Below are 19,494 nucleotides of genomic sequence, written 5' to 3'. Positions count from 1 at the left end.
CAGATGAAGAAGTTCTGCCATGAGGCTGTAATTTCTACTGAAGCAATGGATCCTTTTAGGTCTGTTCTCGGAGCAACTTATGGAGGTGGTCCTGGTGCCTCAGCTTCAAATGCTTCAAATTTCTTTTCTTTCTACTTTGTATTATTTATTTCCTACAATGTTTCCTAGGCCTTTATGCCTCAGGTATAACAATTTTGGATATTTAATAGAACATTTTACCTTGATGCTTTGAGCGTTGTACGCTTTTAGAGATTTCCGCCAATTTTTTGCTTTAACATTATCGTTCTTTACGATTTGTCATAACTCTAGGCTTGCTCTTTTACTTTGTGAAGTTTTTATTCACTTTAGAGTTTAGGTTAAACTGTCGATGTTCATCAACTATGGTAGGATGTTTGTTTTGGGTGTGAAAGCCTCAATTGTTTTATTTATGAAAGAAACAACACATTTAATTGTAATAAAATGGCACATATGCCTCATGGATTCTCCTGATTTTTGTAATTTGGTGCATTGAATAACGTTAGCTACCATTTCGGTTGCTAAACTTACTTGATGTATTAAACATTGTTGTAGTAGAATATTGATTTGTATGTCGTGCTTAGAAAATGGCTTGCATTCCCCGGGGAAAAACCTGGGATTAACGAGGTCGACGTCATGTGGTCGTACTTTATACTGTGCTATGCGTCACAGAGAACCATTCCCCAACAAATGATAGAATCCCTGTTCCTTCCCCCGAGGCTTGGCTCAGATTAAGGTGGTCGTCTCTAGGCTCCACCCTAGAATTGGCCATATCCCGGGGGGGGGGGGGGGGGGGGGGGATAGTGCGCCAACTACACAAATGTGTGTTTAATGGGATTCAACTGCGAGGTGTGCGTTTGAGTCATATCAGAATCGTATAGATGAGTTAAGTCTGTATCGTATCCGCAACATGGCATGTAATGTTCTTAATCCATATAAAATTCTCAAAAATGCGTTAAGCATTTATCAGATACACATTCATGTAGGTGATGCGTTTAAGCCGCATCAGAAGCACAGAAATACGTAAAGTTTGTATCAGGTATGCAATGAGGCATAACATGTGATTAATCTCTATCAGAATCACAAAAATGAGTTATTGCGATAAGTCTGTATCAGATACACATTCATGCATGCAATGTGTTTATCTTCGTCCTTCTATTTCGGGGATTCTAGCAGAAAAGATAAAAAATACACAACATAGGAAGAAGTATATATATATCCTTGCATCCACTCTACGCCCCGATGTTAACTACGAACTTGATGTATCTTTGATGTCGCCATGACAAGTACCCTGACATCGGCGGGAAGTATGGGCACATTCAGGTCGGGCTCTGGATTTCGAGTCTTTGACCCAAACTTCATAGAGATTGTCTCCAGACCCTGATACAACTTTAGATCCGGGCTTGAGAGTCTTCCTTTCGCTATCTTGTAGAGTTCTTCAAAGAAATCAGAGATCTGGACCCTGAAGAATTAGGTCGGAAGTAGTGGTTGACAAATCTTCCTTTTTTCTCCCGAATGCTTTCCGATTATGAGATTTGAGGAAGTTGCGAACGGTGTAGACGGAAAACAAACACAGGGTCGTTTTAAACATATAAATTGGATTTTGATTTGCTTTTGATTCAATAACCTAAGGGGGCTATGAACTAGTAAATCAAAGATCTGGATATGAACCGCAAGAATCCAGATATAAAACTTCTTAGTTTGTTCGATGGTATTTGCGAACAAGTGAGATTTTTGTCGTAAACGTAGAAATCAGAAGTTGAGTCTCATAGACGACATAATTGTTCTGTATGAGAATCAGAAATGAATGATCTAGATCCATGAAAGAACCATATATGAGGATAGTTGAATAACTGGAGTTCTTGGATGGTGGCTCCAATTTCCTTTATGACGCTGCAAGGTGGATCTATATGGTTAACACTCTAACGCTAAAATCAGTTCAAGATTCAAAATGAGTATAATGAAAACGGAGATCAGAGATTGTATATTGGTGTTATCGGGTGAACTGATTTATACCTTGGGTCAAGTGGAATGAATTTAAGATGGATTGAACCTTGATCAATTGGACCTTTTCTTGGTCCAAAATAGTGTTAATATATTTTAAAAATCAGAAATGTTAAAAAAGAAAAAAATTATTATTCTATTTTATTATTTATATTATGTTTTTTTTATTATTTATGAAAAAACAAAAAAACATTATTAATAAAAACAAATAACTATTCTATTAAAAAAAGTATTTAATAATATAATTAAAATAACATAATTAATAAAAATGAAAAAATTAATACTATTTTTAAAATATTTTCTGCTTTATTATAAAACATAAACAAAAAAAACCTAACAAAAACATACACAAAATCTAAAACAAACATAAAACCTAAAATATATACTAACAACATATTATTTAAATAAAAAAAACATATCATCAATCTATCACTAAAATCTAACAAAATAGCATATTTAAACAACATAAGATTTAAAACAGCCACAATCCAATATATAGATGAAAAAAGTTTCAATTTCACGTTAAATTATTGTGATACTCTTTATATTTATATTTATATGAACCATACACAACAATAATTCACTATAACCAATTAATTCACATTTTAATATTATTGATTATAGTTTACATATTTTATAATCAATTACTAGCTATGTATATTCTTTTTCTTCCTGAATCTACTAGAGGAGGAAAAAGAAAGGCACATCGTTATTATAGTTACACCATTTATCAGCCATGAAAAGAAATCATGCATGTAGATGAACCATTGGATGCACGTGTTTCTCACTTTTTTCTTCGAGACAAAACCATGCCAACCATGGAACTTCACTTTAGAAATGAAACAATGTAAAAGCCACACTAGTCACTGTTTTCTCATTAAATCTCTCCTGAAAAATCTAGCTAGTTCACGACTTTGGAAGATGACACTTGAGTTTCTAAGATCCATTCATTGCTTCCAATGTTATATCCCAAACTATTATAAATAGGCTTTATCCATTCCTTCTTCAATCACTATGATAATTTTCATGCTATAGCAATATTTTCTCATAAACCCTAGTTTACTACAATCTTTCTTATTCATGATCATGGCACCACTTGGAGAATCTTTGTTGTCAAATTCATTGTCAAAAAACAATAACAACTCATCAAACAAACCATCAAAACTCTCCAATTCCGACCACCTTCAAAGAACGGTCTCGGACATTTCTTTCGAGCTGACGAAAGAAATTGATAATTTAAAACTACCTTCGATATCCGAAGTCGAAGATGCAAAGTGCGAGTGTTGTGGCATGTCCGAGGAGTGTACACCTGAGTACATAGACCACGTACGCGACAAATTCAAAGGTAAATTTGTGTGCGGACTATGTTCCGAGGCGGTGAAAGAAGAGTTAGAGAAAAATGGTGGGAAAAAATTAGAAGAAGCTTTAAGTACACATATGAATGCATGTGTTAAGTTTAACAAATATGGAAGGGCTTTTCCTGTTTTGTTTCAAGCTCAAGCTATGAAAGAAATGCTGAAAAAGAGTAACTTAGATGGGAAAATTAGGGCAAAGTCTATTAGTCCAAGGGACAAGAAAGGAGGAGGAGGACTTACACGTAGTTCAAGCTGTATTCCAGCACTTACAAGAGATATCAAAAATATCAAAATTTAAATCTATCTATCTTAAGAAAAATCATATGATATTAATGTGTGACAATATTTTCATGTTCTTTGAGCACATGAACTTTACTCGTGAGTTATGATCTGATCTTACTATAAGATAGTTTTTTTTTATAGGCCTTGTTAGAAGTTGCCTTAGGTTTTTTTAGGGTATTAATAACCCTTTTACTTCTCTAGGCTGCTTCTTTAATTTTGGTCTATGTAGATTTTTTTAAAATAACTTTGAGCAATGTATTGTAGATCTTACCAATTATATTTTGGAATAAAATTCAACTGTTGTAATGATATATCAATTCAATTTTCGGTTGTTTGTGAGTTATTGCTTTGTAAATTTGTAGTTGTTCCTTAACACGTGGAAAAGAAATGAAAGGTGAATGGTTCAGCCAACTGATCTTGTGATTTCACAAGAACAAGATTGATGAACCCACTTTGAACATGTTCTTGAATGAAATGATAATCAGTGTTCTCGTATGGTTCTGAGCAACTTCAAATGTGGCCAATAAGTCTTGTAGCCAAAACAGTTTATTACTTGTGACAACATCAAGGGCTCTAAACTCAACCTCAACCTTAAGTAATGCGCAGTATCATAAATGTTAGTATTAAAATTATGTATCTAGATTAATATATAAGCATGTAGTTAGGCTAATGTGAGTTATTCCTTTTCCCTTTTTCTTTGTTAGAAGGAATTTATATTAAATAGTATTAATATAAGTTTTTGTTAAATTTAATTTAGTTAGTGTAGGTTAACATTGTGGCATACATGACATTTTTATGTGCGTATATGTAGTATTGTAGTTGTCAATGTAATCAAATCCAATGTAATAGCTCTAAGAGCACTTTGCGTAGCAGTGTATGTGCAATTATTTACTGTAATCGCTTTAGTAGATCAGCGGAAGTTTGTTATTCTCTTCTCTCTCTCTCTCTCTCTCTCTCTCTCTCTCTCTCTCTCTCTCTCTCTCTCTCTCTCTCTCTCTCTCTTCTTCCATCTTCATCCATTTCACCTTGTGCACCAACAATTGGTATATGGAGTTCCGATTCATATCACAGGGAAACACAGTGAAACACAAGTGAAGGTGAGGCGTTGTGTGATCGATTTTGTTTCTTGAGTTCGTGTTGAACTTTTGATTGGAATCGTAACAGAATCACATTTCTTGATTATGCGGTATTGGGAAACACTAATGTTTGGTGAGATCTGAGTTTTGCAGAAGGTTGATGATGAAAGAAAATAGTAATCTGAGTACCAAGCTTCCAGCGTTCGATGACAAGAATTGAAATCGTTGGATAATTCAGATGCGTGTGCTGTTTAACGCTCAAGATGTTCTTGATCTCGTCAACGACGGTTACGTTCCGGCTGCACTTCCGGAAAATGCAACAAATACGCAGAGAAATGCTTAGCGTGATCTGAGAAAGAAGGATCAGAAGGCGTTCTTCTACATCCATCAGTGTGTGGATGTGAACATGTTTGAGAAAATCGTTGATTCGACAACATCGAAGGCTGCGTGAGAGATTGGTACGGTGCTACGACGGTGATGCATCAGTGAAGAAGGTAAAACTTCAGTCTCTACGTAAATAGTATGAGAATCTCAACATGAAGAACAATGAGAAGGTGCCTGACTACATCTCCAGAGTGATTCTGATCACAAATGAGATGAAGTCGTGTGGAGAAACTCTCTCTGAAGAAAGTATCATTGAGAAGGCACTTAGATCTCTTATTCCTCAATTTGATTACATCGTTGTAGCAATTGAAAATTTTAAGGATTTGAGCACTATGAGAGTAGAAGAGTTGCAAAGTAGTCTAGAGGTACAAGAGTTGCGTCTGACTGAAAGAACCTATAAGAGAGAGTTATATCAGGCTTTAAAAGCTTCTTTTATCAAGAAGGACAAAAAACAATCTTGGTCAGAGGCCAAGAAAAGACATGGTAGGTCTCAGGATCCAGAAGCCTCCAACTCTGATGAAAAGAAACATCAGAAGGGATGGGAAAAGCTTGACAAGAGAATGGTTCAATGCTACTGTTGTAATAGGTTTGGCCACTTTGCTAAGGACTGTTGGTCAAACAAGGAAAGGAATTCAGAAGAAGCAAACATAGCCATAAGAGATTATGATAATGAACTTGTGATATTGATGGCTTATGAATTTGATGATGATGAAACCTGTGCGATTGACGATTTCTAATTCTGAAGGAGACTCTGAATATGAGTCAGAGGCATAAGATGACTCTGAATCTGAAATTGAGTCTGATTCTGAATATGAGTCATAATATGAAGGTTCTGAAGAAGAGTAAGAATCCAAGTGTTTTGAAGATGAGTCAGAGTCAGAATCAGAAGATGAGTCGGAATATGAAGGTTATGAAGAAGAGTCAGAATCTGAGGGTTTTGAAGATGAGTCAGAGTCAGAAGATGACTCTGAAGACGAAGATGAGTTAGAGTATGAAGGTGACTCTGAAAATGAAGAGAAATCTGAAGGTGAGTCTGATTCTGAAGGTGAATCTGATTCTGATCCAGATTCTGATGATGATCCAGAATTTGGAGGTAATCCAATCTTTGGGTATGGAGCTTTTAAAGGTGGAGCTTTTGAAGGTGGAGCCTTAGAAGGTAGTCCAACTTCTGAGGGCAGTCAAGCATCTGATACTATTCCATAATTAGAAGGAGATTCTGAACAAGTTCAGAGGCCACAAAGAATCAGACAAATACCAATAAGATTTGCAGAGTTTGACATGTTGCAAGATATTGAAGTAGACTCTGAGAGAGAAGTCGTTAAGTGTGCCATATTAGTAGACTATGAACTAGTGAGTATTGAAGAAACTCTCAAGAAAAAAGTGGGGTTGAAGACTATGAAAGAAGAACTTGAGGCTATAGAAAGAAATAGGACTTCAGAGTTGACTAAGCTTTAAAAGGAGAAGAAATCCATCAGCGTTAGATGGGGTTTCAAGATGAAGTTAAAGCCAGATGTTCTGAAGAAAGCTATCAAGACCGATCAATTTCTCCACTCGAGGGATAAAATTGGTGTTGTTAGTTTTGATTAGCTGAATATAAATTAAGGAATGATGTTATAAGTAATTTATATTTAGTAGTATCAATATTCGTTTTTGTTAAGCTTAACTTAGCTAGTGTATGTTAGCATTGTTGCCTATGTGAGATATATATATATATATATATATATAGTATTATAGTTGTCAATGTAATATCATCCAACGTAATAGCTATAAGAGCGATATGTGTAGTAGTGTGCATGTCTGCAACCATTTACGATAACCATTTTAGTAGAGTAGTGGAAGTTTGTTATTCTCTCTTCTCTCACTTCTTCCATCTTCATCCATTTCACCTTGTGCACCAACATTTTTATCTCTTTTATACTTTGATTTTTTTAATGGATCAATCAACCATTTAATTAGACAAGGAGAGACAACAACACAAAAAAGGCATGAGAGACAATCAACCATTACATTTCAGATAATTTAAATAATAAATACAAATCATAATATTAAAACATTAACGCCATATTTAATATTCTAAATTATCAAAACTAAATAATAAAGTACATAATAAAATAAATGAGGCGGGTTCGAGGCGGAGGCAGGGCGAATACTAGTATCCCCATTACCCGACTCGTCCCCATATTTTATAATCGGGAAAAAATCAAACCCAGTCAAAGCGGGGTTATCCCATTAAATTTGAGGCGGGACGGGGAAAGCCTTCGGGTACTGCGCATTTTAAGCTTAAAAACACAAAAATTTATGTAAATGCATGTGCCCGCAAAAGTCTGCGAAAAAAAAGGGGCGGGGTAGACCTAAACCCTTGGCTCGTCTCGCACTAAAGTGAGGGAAAAATGGGCATATCTAATGGGCCGAGCCCGTTTTGCCACCCCTACCCGCGTGTACGGGTTATGTTGTCATGCCTATAGAAGATTATGTTTTCTAGGCAGTAAAAATGGAGACTTTATTCACATATTTGGATGTCTTAAAATTCATCAAACAAGGGTTTGAAGAACCAACACTTGCAGGTGAACATACGACAACACAAAATGAAGAATTAAAGAAAATGATAGATGCTAGAGTTTTTGGGATGATTCAAAGAGATAATTCAAATACCATATTCTCAAGAATAATTAGAGAAAAAAAATAGATAATGAAGCAAATGATGGAGATTTAAAGGTGAAAACAGTCAAAGTTAGGGCTCTTAAAAGAGATTTTGAGAATGAAAAAGATGAAAGAAAATGAAAATTTAAATGTGTACTTTAATAGACTCTATGATTTGGTGAACCAAATGAACTCTCATGGGATACAATCGAAGATCGTAGAACCATGAATACAATTTTAATTAGTTAAATTGAAAATTTTGATCCTATGGTGGCTGTTGTAGAAGAAATTAAGAATTTGACAACCATTAAAATCTAAGGGTTGATGGGATCACTTAAATCCTATGAGAAAAAGGTTGTCATAATACAATAAAAAACCATTCTAAAGAGTATTTCAGTTAAAGCTCTCAATTAAACCAAATAATGATAAATTTCTATCCCAAAATAAAGGCGAACTAGTCTTTTAGAGGCGGTAGATTTACTAGAGGTCGAGAAAGAGGCATAAATTTCAATGGAAGACAAAGATGCGCGACGCCTCTGGAGGACGAGGAAACTTTAGAAGCTTAAATAGATGATTAGACATTTGTAAGAAGAACATTTATAAAGAAAAAGATTTTTGTAACAAAGAAAAATCATAATGTCATAGTTGAAAAAGGTTTGGACACAGGCATAAAGATTGTCACTTGCAAAATCAGTAGCACATATCATTTGCAAAAGAAAAAAAATATTATATCCAATTTTTTATTTGTTTTTAAAAATAAAATTAAGAGTATAAAAATGGGTGGTACTTGGACAATGGATACAACAACCATATGACAAGATATAAAGATGACTTTATTAACACATATCCTTGAAATGACTCATGTCAAATTAGGAAATGGTGAATACGTTGAAGTTGAAGAAAAATAAGGATTGAAATTACAATAAATTAAGGAGGTAAGGTGATTCATGATACTCTTTATTTTAAATTAAATAAGAACTTATTAAACCACTGAAAAATTTGGAGCATGGTTATTCTCTTCAATTTTAGAATCAATAATGTATAACTCTTTATTCTAAAATAAGTGTTGTTGTTAGTGTAAAATTGACCAAAGACATAAGCTTCTCACTTTCTCTTAATTAGGAGAAAATTTCCAGCTCCATGGATATAGATGAAGGTGACTTTTATTTATGACATAAGAGACTTGAACACTTAAATTTCAATAATCTAACTTTGTTATATCAAAAGAATGCGTTGTTTGGATTACCAATAATTGAAAAGAAACATTGAGCATGTAAAAGATGCTTACTTGAAAAATACCATGGATAACCATTTTTCAAGGAAGGAGTAAAGAGAGCTAAAGAAGTGTAGGAGTTAGTTCACACATATGTGTGTTGTCATATGAACACCTTATATCATGTATAAAATATGTATTTAATTCTATTCATTGATGATTTAATTCATATAACATGTGTTTATTTGATGAGACAAACATATGAAGTATTTATGATATTTAAGAAGTTTAAAGATTTTCTTGAGAAACAAAGTGGCATGTCCATAAATTTTTTGAGAAGTGACGTGGGAAAACAGTACACCTCTAATGAAATTGATACTTTTTATGAAGAAAGATGGTGTGGGGAGACAATTGACGATTGACTATACACATCAACATAATGGTGTATCAGAAAGAAAAAAAATCAAACAATGATGGAGATGACCAAGTCCATGTTGTTCGAGAAAAGGATTCTTAAAGAATTTTTGCCTAAATGTTTTAATACATCTGTGTATGTATTGAATTAAATAATGATGGAGATGGCCAAGTCCATATTGTTCAAGAACTTCCACCCAATCTATTTTCAAATTTAACTTACAATCCTCAAATCCTTTACAAAGATATTAAAAAATTACACTCTTAAATAAATAAATTTAGTATAGCTCTAATACAACAAAATTCTATGAAATAACTTTTCACTCTTATGGCACTAAGGCAACTATAGTAAAAAATAAATTAGAAAGACTTCTAATTAGAAATTTGGTGTGAAATAAAATGAGGAGAAATCTTCTTTATATATGAAAAAAGTTTTTCTGAAAAACAAAATGATCCATGTAATTTTTTAATGTTTTAATCGCGATTAACCTTAATTGTTTAACCGATTAACAAATCTAAATAAGGAAAGTTTGAGTTTTGATATTCGACATTCAAAAAAGATTTATAAAAATATTTGATTTTGAAAACTTTTATGTTCATATAAACATACAACTAGGGGAATTGCATGGAAATAATGGAGAGAATAGAGAAATGCAGCAGAAAGAAAATAACCAACAAAAAATAATAGAAAGGGGATATAAAGATTACATCAGATATTTATCCTTGTTCAACCTAAACCACTTGAACTACTCCAATCCCCAAGAATTTTCCCTTGAGATTTCCACTAAAATCATCCTTGAGCCTTTGGAAGAAAAAGAGAGTAGAAAGAATAGTAGAAAAACTTCTATTTAGAAATATGGTGTGAACTGAAGTATACACTACTACAATCTCAAAAGAGAAACTCTAACAACATTAGCAAGAAGTATATGATGAAACAATACATAATAGCCTAAGACTAGAGAACATCCTTAGAAGGGATATATATATATATATATATATATATCACCATACTTATCTAGTAAATATGCACACTCATTACATTGACATAGAATATGATTAAAAATACAATTAAATGATAACATCAAAGTGGAGAAATATATTAAGTGAACATTAAACGAAGTTGAGAAATCTATTTTAATTCTAACATAAATGACTTTTTGCATTAGAACATAGCCTTGAACTTTATAATAGTTATCTTTACCAACTTACAATAATTAATATTAGAAGATGAGTGAAAGTTAGGACATGATAGTTTCGCATGATATGTATTACACCATGCATGTGTATGATGAAAGGTTGTGGAAGATTATCACCATACATGTGTATAGAAGAATGCCACATGATGACACAATCCTCTCTTATATGAGTACTCCATGTATTCCATGCATTAACATCTATAAATATGAGAGTACCATGCCTCGTAAGCTTTAACTCATTATGCACGATGCTAAATGAATTTCATATATTCTATTATGGTACTATTCACCTAGTTCGATCCCTTCTGATCTCTAAATATCTCTCTTTCGATTGTAATTATTTTTCTATTACAATCTTCACAAGTTCTAAGAACCACAACATCATATTCTTCCTTGCATTTATTTCCATGGCTGAATTATTCCTTACTGCAACTATTGGAAGTCTGACTTAGAATTTGAAAGCAATCACCACAAACATCTTAGATTCATCTTCACCACATCATTTTGGTCCAAAGCTTTCGATTAAAATTTAAGACAATAACTATCTCATGTGGAATCAATAAGTTGAAGGAGTCATCATCACTTAAAGAGTGCACAACAACATGGTGAATCCTCAAATTCCACATAAATTTAAATTCGAACAAGATCAAGTTGAAGGTAAAATGTATGAAGAATATGAAGTTTGGATTGTGAAGGATCAAGTTGTGTTTATTTGGTCCATTTCCATCATTTTTGAATTAATGTTACCTCGAGTGCTATCATACAAGCATGCATTTGAAGTATATGACTGTATTCAATGGTACTTAAATGATCATATGAAAGCGCAATTTAGGAAACTCTGTGTTGAGTTAAAGCCTATGAAGATAGGAAATCAATCCATCACTAAGTATGTACTTTGAGTGAAGGCTATTGTGAAATCACTTCTAGCTGTTGGAGATTCATTCTCAAAGAAAGATCACATTGATTCCATTCTTGATGATCTCAGAGGAATATAATGCATTTGGATGGAATTTCTGAGCCTATAAACTCTTTGATGTTGAAGTTCTCCTCTATATGCATGAAGTGCAACTTGACAAGTTCAAGAAGGAGTTGGATATGTCTAATGTGTCTAAAAATGTGGCTCACACAAATCAACAAATAAGTGATGTGCGTGAATTTTTTGCAGGAAAACGAGGTAGGGGGCACATGATTTGTGGTTGAGGTCGTTCCTCATCAGATAATTGACTTACTTGCCAATTATATGGCCATATTGTTGTTGAATGATGGCACATATTTGATGAAACCTTCACACCTTAATGAGCTCAGTTCAACCTAACAAAATTTCTAGGCATTTCAAATGAAAAGCATGAAGAAACAACCTCTGATTCTCAGGCCATAACTATGATGAAGCTGATAATGAATATTCTTTACCCGAGGAGCTTGAAAAACTAGCATGGTTTGCTGACTCAGGTGCCTCTCATCACCTTACCCCTTATGTTTATTTCTTGCACACCAAGAAACCTTATGCATGCCAGTATTGCCAATGGTCAGTCCATATCATTAACCGTATGAGCCCTCATGTGTGATTCCCAGAAACAATCATGCACTTCCTCTTTTTCTTAGTTATATAATCTATGTTCCTTGCATAACAAGAAACTTTCTTTCAATTTCCAAATTCTCATAAGTGTTATGTTAAATCTCAGGTTTCTAAGCTCACTCTTCTTGAAGGCTACCTTGGCTCAAGTGGATTATATTGCTTTCCACAATTAATAGTGAATCCTTCAATAACATTTCCTCTGAGTCACAATGGTTCCTTTTCTTTGCACAAATCTGCTAACTCAATTTCATGTTCTGTTATACCTGATGTAAGTAAGCCTAGTAATAGCTCATTATAGCACTATATGCTAGGTCATTCTCATTTTCATGCTATTAGACTTGCTTTAAAATATTGTAATATCAATGTATCTAGTAAAGGAACTACTTTGTTTTATAAATATTGTTGCTTGGGTAAATCACATAGAATACATGTTCCATTGTTTTCCACTATGTATTTTGATCCTTTTGAGGCTGTTCACACTAACCTTTGGGGCACCGCGCCTTATACATCTAGTCCATGTTTCAATTACTACATAGCATTTGTGGACGCCTACACCAAGTACACTTAGATCTATTTTTCGCATCATAAGTCAGAGGCCTTACGTCCCTTCAAATTGTTCATTAGCTTTGTTAAAACTCAATTTAAAACTACTATCATGGCTTTGCAATCATATTATGGTGACACGTTTATACCCTTCACTAAGTACGTCTCCGAACTAGGCATCTCACACAGGTTGACTTGCGCTCATACCTCTAATAAAAATAGAAGAATTGGGAGAAACTATAAACACATTGTTGAAATGGGGATTACTTTGTTGTCTCACTCTTTCATTACCCTTAAGTTTTGGGATCATATCTTTGCTACATCAGTGCACATCATCAGTAGGCTCCCAATAACTGACTTGGCCAAATTTCACTCACCTTTTCATGACTTGTGTCACAAGCTACCCAGTTATCAAACTATTAAAGTATTTTGTTGTGCTTGCTTTCCCTTTACAAGAGATTATAACAAGCACAAGTTAGAATACAAAAGTCAATAGTGTGTGTATCTTGGAGTTTCATCCTTATACAAAGATTTCAAGAACCTTAGAAAAACTGGGAAAGTGTTCATCTCCAAAGATGTTGTTTTTCATGAGCATCACTTCCCTCTTCCTGCCATGTTTCTATATGATTAAGTATCTTAAGCCAATCTATATCTATATAAATCTCTTACTTTTTCTTATTTGTCCCCTCATCAACCATCTAATGGAACTGTCACAAACACATTGGACAAAACTCTTGACCCTTAAGTTGTGTGATAACATGAAATTATATCATATTTTAGGACTTAATTCAATTAAATTATATTATTATTTATTTCAATTTACTGCATTTTATTAGATATTACGCGGTATTTCCTTTCTATTTGTCTCAGGTGTCTTATTTGAAGCACAAGTAAAAAAGGAAGAAAAGGAGGTGCAAAAAGGAATGAAAAGAAACAAATAGCAAAAGCCAAGCCCAGCCCAAAGAAGACACAGACGTTGTGCCTGTGACGAGCGCCACAGATGCTGTGACGAACGTCACGCTGCATACACTTATGTGACGAGCATCACACATGGTGTGACGAACGTCACACCATCCCCCTACATTTCTGCCTTCAGAGACGTTGAGTCCTATATACACGCTGAATCCTATTTCCACGGCTATGCATCCGTTACGTGAAGACCCCTTGACGCGGACTGCTTTGAAAACCGTTACGGAAAGCATCAATATAAATAGCAACTTTGCAAACCCTACAGAGGGTCGACGCTTTTTCCAGATTTCGGCAGTTCCCAATTTTCTTTTCTTCAGCAGTTTAAGCATACCTTTTACATACTACTTTTGCAAATTTTTATTGTTTTTCTCTTGCAACTCTATTTTCCTCTCTAGCACTTAATTAATTTTCACATAATAGTTTCTACACCGGAAACTATTGTGTACCTTTTTACCGGATCTAACCTTACGTTAGAATCTAGTTTTTTTATTCCTTCGTTTTAATTTGTTGTTTGATTGAAGAATTCAAGAGCAAATCCTACCGGCTTGTGGTGGAGTGTTCAAGACTACTGTTTAAATTATTCAGGTTCTTTAATTATTGTTTAATGTTTTTGTTATTATTTATTTATATTATTTGCTTGAGATGAGTCTGTTTATGCATGATAATTATTTAAGTTCGTTTAGCATGTCTGGCTAATTCGCCTAGATATCGGTATGTAAAGTAAGCGGAATAAGGAATCAAAACTAAGTCGGTTTAATTAAATTTAAAATAAAATCACTCTTTTTACGGTCTCAGTTTACAGGTTTAATAACAAAGTTTTTATACGAGAGTAAAGGACATAAAGAGGTTAAAATCAATAGAGCGAAAGTTTGAGGTTTTAACTGGACAGTGTAAATTGGACATTAATTCTAGATCAGGGCGAGAGCAATTTTTAGAGTTAATTAAATTCTAATCTTTTCCAAAAAGTATTTTTAAAGATTGAATGTGAGGACGAGAGTTAAGCATTCGAATTTAATTATATAACCTAAATCAACAGAGCGAGAGTTTGAGATAAGGGTGTTTAAACGGTTAGTGTTTTCTTAAAAAGAGTTTCTACGGACTTTATTGCTTTCAAAAAATGGTTTTTGACTTAATTATAAGTGACAACTACGTTAACATAAAATCATGGTTTATTCAACAGAGCGAGAGTTTGAGATAGAACTTTTAATCAATGAAGTCAACTGAAATGATTTATTTTAAAACCAAGAAACCAACAAAGAATTGATTCCCTAATTACGACGAACTACATACCGATATCCGTTTATTTGATATTTAATTTAGATTCTATTTTTAGTTTTAGCTTTTCCCCAAACAATCAAACATTATCCACCTTAGCTTTACGAAGTAACCTTAGATAACGGTATATCGATTCATAAGTTCCTGTGGGATCGATATCTTTTAAAACTACGCGATAGAACTGTGCACTTGCAGTTTGTACCCCAATTTCGACTCATAAAGTCGCGATCATTGTGCAAGATAGGGTGTCCTCTATTCAATCACCACCAACTCACAGGTCAAGTTCTAGTACAAATATTTCACTTGAATCTAACTGACCTCAAAGTCACTCCAACATTCATACTGAAATTATAGATTCATCTTAACCTAATCCTAGAGTCACCCCTTCTCAAAGTTCCCTGATCATTCCTGTCAGTCCTTCATCCATTGGTTCATGGACACATGTCCATACTAGTATCTGTTTTGAGGGCTCCCTTTCACCTTATATACATAATGCCGTTCACCTTAAATCCATTCATCTTAATGACCCTCATATTTTAATAATGGAAAAAATAGTTCATTCCAAGCCTAAGGCATTACTCACACATATGGAACCTCAATATGTCTAGCAAGCCTCGTCTGAACCTAATCTACTTCAAGCTATGCAACTTCAACATGATGCTCTCCTGGAAAATCAAGCATTGACCTTAACATCATTTCCACCTCACAAAAAACCTTTTGTATGCATATGGCATGATGAATAAGTACAAAGCCAGACTTGTAGCCAAAGGCTATCATCAACAATTTGCTTTGACTTTAATGAAACTTTCTCTCTAATTGTGAATCCTACTACAATCAGAGTTATTCTCACTCTTTCCTTAAACAACAAATGAGAACTTCAACAAGTTGACATCAATAATTATTTTCTAAATGGTTCCTTTCAAGAAGATGTTTTTATGTCTTAACCACCCGACTTTGAAAAATAAGACCCCACCCTGGTTTTTAAGATAAATAAAGCCATATACGAACTTTAATAGGCTTCAACAACCTGATATGAAAAGTTGCCTCAAACACTAATTTAATTTGGCTTCATTCATAATAAATGTGACTACTATCTATTCATATACTCTCGTCAAGGAATCACCATGTATGCTTTGGTAAATGTTGATGACATACTTCTTATAGGGATCTGTTCAACTTTAATTCACAATCTCATTGACTTTCTCCATGCCACCTTTGTTCTCATGAAATCTTGGAAACCTGAGTATTTTTTAGGTGTTGAAGTCAAGCACCTTCCAATCGGTTGTATGTTTCTCACACAACCCAAATGCATTCGAGACTTACTTACTTGAGCCAAAATGTAAAAAACAAATGGAGTTACTACACTCAAGCTCACAACCTGAAAACTTAGCAAGCATAGTTTTCCACCACTTCCAGATCCTCATCAATATAGATCAATGGTTCGTGCCTTACAATATGTCACACTTATAAGACATGACATTGCTTTTAGTGTGAATAAAGCCCGCCAATTCATGGCCTCTAGTTTTTAAACTCATTGGTCTATAGTTTAGAGGATCATGCACTATCTAAGCGGCACAATTACTCATGGCTTACTTCTCACTCCAGCTATATTGCCACACAAGTTCTCTTTGAGGGCCTGCAATGACTCAAGTTGAGCAAGTGATCCTAATGATTAAAGATCCTCCCCTGGGCCGTGTATATTTTTTAGCTCAAATCTCATTTTGTAGCTCAATAAAGCAACCTCTTATTGATAGATCAAGCACTGAAGTAGAGTATTGTGCCCTAGCTCAAACAACTTCAGAATTATTGTGGGTATAATCTCTTCTCAATGAACTTGTCGTGACATTCCATTCTCCTACTCTAGTTTGTGGCAACCTTAGTGCAATACTCTTGTCAGTCAACCCGATTCTTCATGGTAGGATAAAAGACATTGAGCTGGACATCCATTTTGTTCAAAAAAGAATCATTGGAAAGAGAATGAAGATCCAACATGTTTCTACAAGTGTGCAAGTAGCAGACACCCATAGAAAACTATTTGGCATAACTCCGCTTCAAGACCTTCGAGCCAAGCTCAAAGTCACGACTTACATCCCTCATTGATCTTGTGGGAGAGTATTAGGAGAGTAGTGCAAGTTAGAACATGATAGTTTATCATGAGATGTATTACACCAATAACTTGTATGATTAAAGGTTATGTAAGCTTAGATTACCATGCACATGTATAAAAGAACAATGAATGATGACATAAATTTGTCTTACATAAACACTCCATGCATAAATCTCTATAAATATGAGAGAATGATGACATAAATTTGTCTTACATAAACACTCCATGCATAAATCTCTATAAATATGAGAGTGTGATGCCTTATAAGCTTTCACTCGTTGTGCATAATACTAAGTTCATACATTCTATTAATTAAGATGATAATTTGACCTTCAATCAACACCCTAAGATATTCCCACACTTTATCTCATTTTATTTTCATCTATAAGATTAATATTTGAATCTCGACTTCTATTTATTACTACCTCTCAAATAGATGTTTCTAAAAATTAAAATGACTTCTATTTATTACTACCTTTCAAATAGACGTTTCTAAAAATTAAATTAAATTTCTTATTTTAGGAGAGGGTGGTGTACACTAACTCTCCCAACACCATACAATAATTTATTTTGTAGGATATAATAATTATTTTCAAGCTTACACTTTCATTTCAGTTACATGATTTAACAAGGAGTTGCATCCAAGATATTTCAAAGTCACGTGAGAGTTCCATTTAGTCCACACAACTTACGTGTGGTTCAAAGTCTTACCTCTTAACTATTAAGGCAACACTCTCCACCAATCATATGCACCCACAGGTTATTCAACTTCAAAGGTAGGTTGATTTATAATATAAAAAAACCACGTTTTTCTTTCTCTTCCATTTCCATTACATTCACATATATATAAATACACCCATCACCCTTCCCCTTCAATTCATCCTTTCTATCTCAATCTCTCCCTTCTCTCTCTCTCTCCATAAAAAATCTCTCTAGCTAACTCTTTCTCTTCAAATAAAATCAATACCAATATACAAAATGGAAAACAACCTACCAATAATAACAAAGAGAGTATGGAACATGATACGTGTAGCCTTGTTCATGTTAAGAAAAGGCATATCCAAGGGAAAACTAATGATGGACCTAAACATGATGCTCAAACGCCGCCGCAAGCTCGCCGGAAAAGCCATCACCAACCTCATTTTCCCTCACCACCACGGCAGCTCCACCTCAAGAGAATACGAATTCAGCTGCAGCAACACACCTAATTACAAATTTGTCCTCAACAACAACAAGCGTCACCACCGCAACAACCACTTCTTTGCGTGTGCTCACGCGCCTCTCACGCAAGACGACGACATTGTGACCGTTAATGCTGTTAAGACTATGCTAGAGAATATAGTAAATAATCACGAGGTGATGGTTGAGGCTTCCCCGGCGCTCCCCGGGTTCGGGCGGACACCTAAGGCGAGACAGTTGAGGGTGACTGACTCGCCTTTTCCGGTGGACGACACTGATACGGTTGCGGAGGTTGACAAGGCGGCCGAAGCTTTTATAAAGAGGTTCTACTCGCAGTTGAGGAAGCAGGATTGAGTCTTGTTTTCATAATTTTGATTTTTAAGATTTAATAAATGTTAATTATGATTATGATTTTTAAACGTAAAACTGTAGTAAGCAATTTTGGATGATTATGTACTTCTTTGTGGAAGTAGGAGAGGATGCATGTTAATTATGTTGAGGATGATTAACCTTGTATGATTAGTCTTGGCTTGTATTGCTTATATATGAAAAATAAAAATAAAAATGTTATAACAAGTGTAATTAACTTGTTCTCTATCTTTCTCTTATGTTGATTTATAATATAATTATCACTTGATTTTCATTTTTTCGTGACAAAGTTATTATTACAAACTTAAGTATTTTTAGTTTTTGATCAACGTATTATACTGATTTTCTGGAATCCATTTTTGAATTGAAAATAATATTACTCTAGAAAAGAAAAAAGAAGATGAGTTTGTGTGTATCTTTCATTATTAGTTGAGATTATAAAAATTGAAAGTATTTAGGGTATCCCTAACAAATTGAGGAGTACCATTGATGGAATATTCCGGAGAGGTACCTTGTTGAACGTACACACTTTTGGTGCTAAAGAATTTTTGTTATGGTTGACAAATGTACTTAAAAAGAAAAGATCGAATCTTCTAATTTGGGATTATTACCATATTCCAACACATACTATAGATATTCATTTATTATTAAGTTTTTTTAAGCATAATTAATCCATAATTAATATATCTAGTTGATAGAGACAAATACATTCGATTATAAATTTACGTGAATTCAAAGATATATATTTTTAAATGATTTGAGTATAGAAAACATGTGATAGCTCATTTTTCATTTTTTAAAATAAAGTCGAGTTCAAACGAATAAAATTTTATTAAGATGAGTTTGAACCGCTACGATATGTATTTTTTTATTTTAAAGATAAATTTTGACTGTTAA

The 19,494-nt window shown here is 34.0% G+C and overlaps 3 protein-coding genes across 3 annotated transcripts; all 3 read left to right on the top strand.

Moving 5' to 3' along the window:
• Nucleotides 1-2,958: 2,958 nt before the first annotated feature.
• Nucleotides 2,959-3,995, top strand: LOC127135680 (uncharacterized). Its single transcript, XM_051062331.1, has one exon. The coding sequence runs from the start codon at nucleotides 3,100-3,102 to the stop codon at nucleotides 3,670-3,672; it is 573 nt and encodes a 190-aa protein (XP_050918288.1). The 5' UTR covers nucleotides 2,959-3,099; the 3' UTR covers nucleotides 3,673-3,995.
• A 1,453-nt stretch (nucleotides 3,996-5,448) lies between these two features.
• LOC127138133 (pheromone-processing carboxypeptidase KEX1-like) lies at nucleotides 5,449-6,319 on the top strand. Its single transcript, XM_051064531.1, has 2 exons — nucleotides 5,449-5,833; nucleotides 5,982-6,319. The coding sequence occupies exons 1-2, from the start codon at nucleotides 5,449-5,451 to the stop codon at nucleotides 6,317-6,319; spliced, it is 723 nt and encodes a 240-aa protein (XP_050920488.1).
• An 11,583-nt stretch (nucleotides 6,320-17,902) lies between these two features.
• Nucleotides 17,903-18,825, top strand: LOC127076491 (uncharacterized). Its single transcript, XM_051018157.1, has one exon. The coding sequence runs from the start codon at nucleotides 18,028-18,030 to the stop codon at nucleotides 18,580-18,582; it is 555 nt and encodes a 184-aa protein (XP_050874114.1). The 5' UTR covers nucleotides 17,903-18,027; the 3' UTR covers nucleotides 18,583-18,825.
• Nucleotides 18,826-19,494: the final 669 nt, after the last annotated feature.

The sequence above is a fragment of the Lathyrus oleraceus genome, chromosome 4 (genome assembly GCF_024323335.1).
Source record: "Lathyrus oleraceus cultivar Zhongwan6 chromosome 4, CAAS_Psat_ZW6_1.0, whole genome shotgun sequence".
Lineage (NCBI taxonomy): Eukaryota > Viridiplantae > Streptophyta > Magnoliopsida > Fabales > Fabaceae > Lathyrus > Lathyrus oleraceus.
This window is presented reverse-complemented; position numbering and strand designations above follow the sequence as displayed.

Excerpts from the sequence above, each read along its gene's own strand:
- LOC127135680 (XM_051062331.1), top strand. The coding sequence starts at position 3,100 with ATGATCATGGCACCACTTGGAGAATCTTTGTTGTCAAATTCATTGTCA.
- LOC127138133 (XM_051064531.1), top strand. The coding sequence starts at position 5,449 with ATGAGAGTAGAAGAGTTGCAAAGTAGTCTAGAGGTACAAGAGTTGCGT. Across the intron at positions 5,834-5,981 it reads ATTTGATGATGATGAAACCT|ATGAGTCAGAGTCAGAATCA; the intron begins GTGCGATTGACG and ends AGTGTTTTGAAG.
- LOC127076491 (XM_051018157.1), top strand. The coding sequence starts at position 18,028 with ATGGAAAACAACCTACCAATAATAACAAAGAGAGTATGGAACATGATA.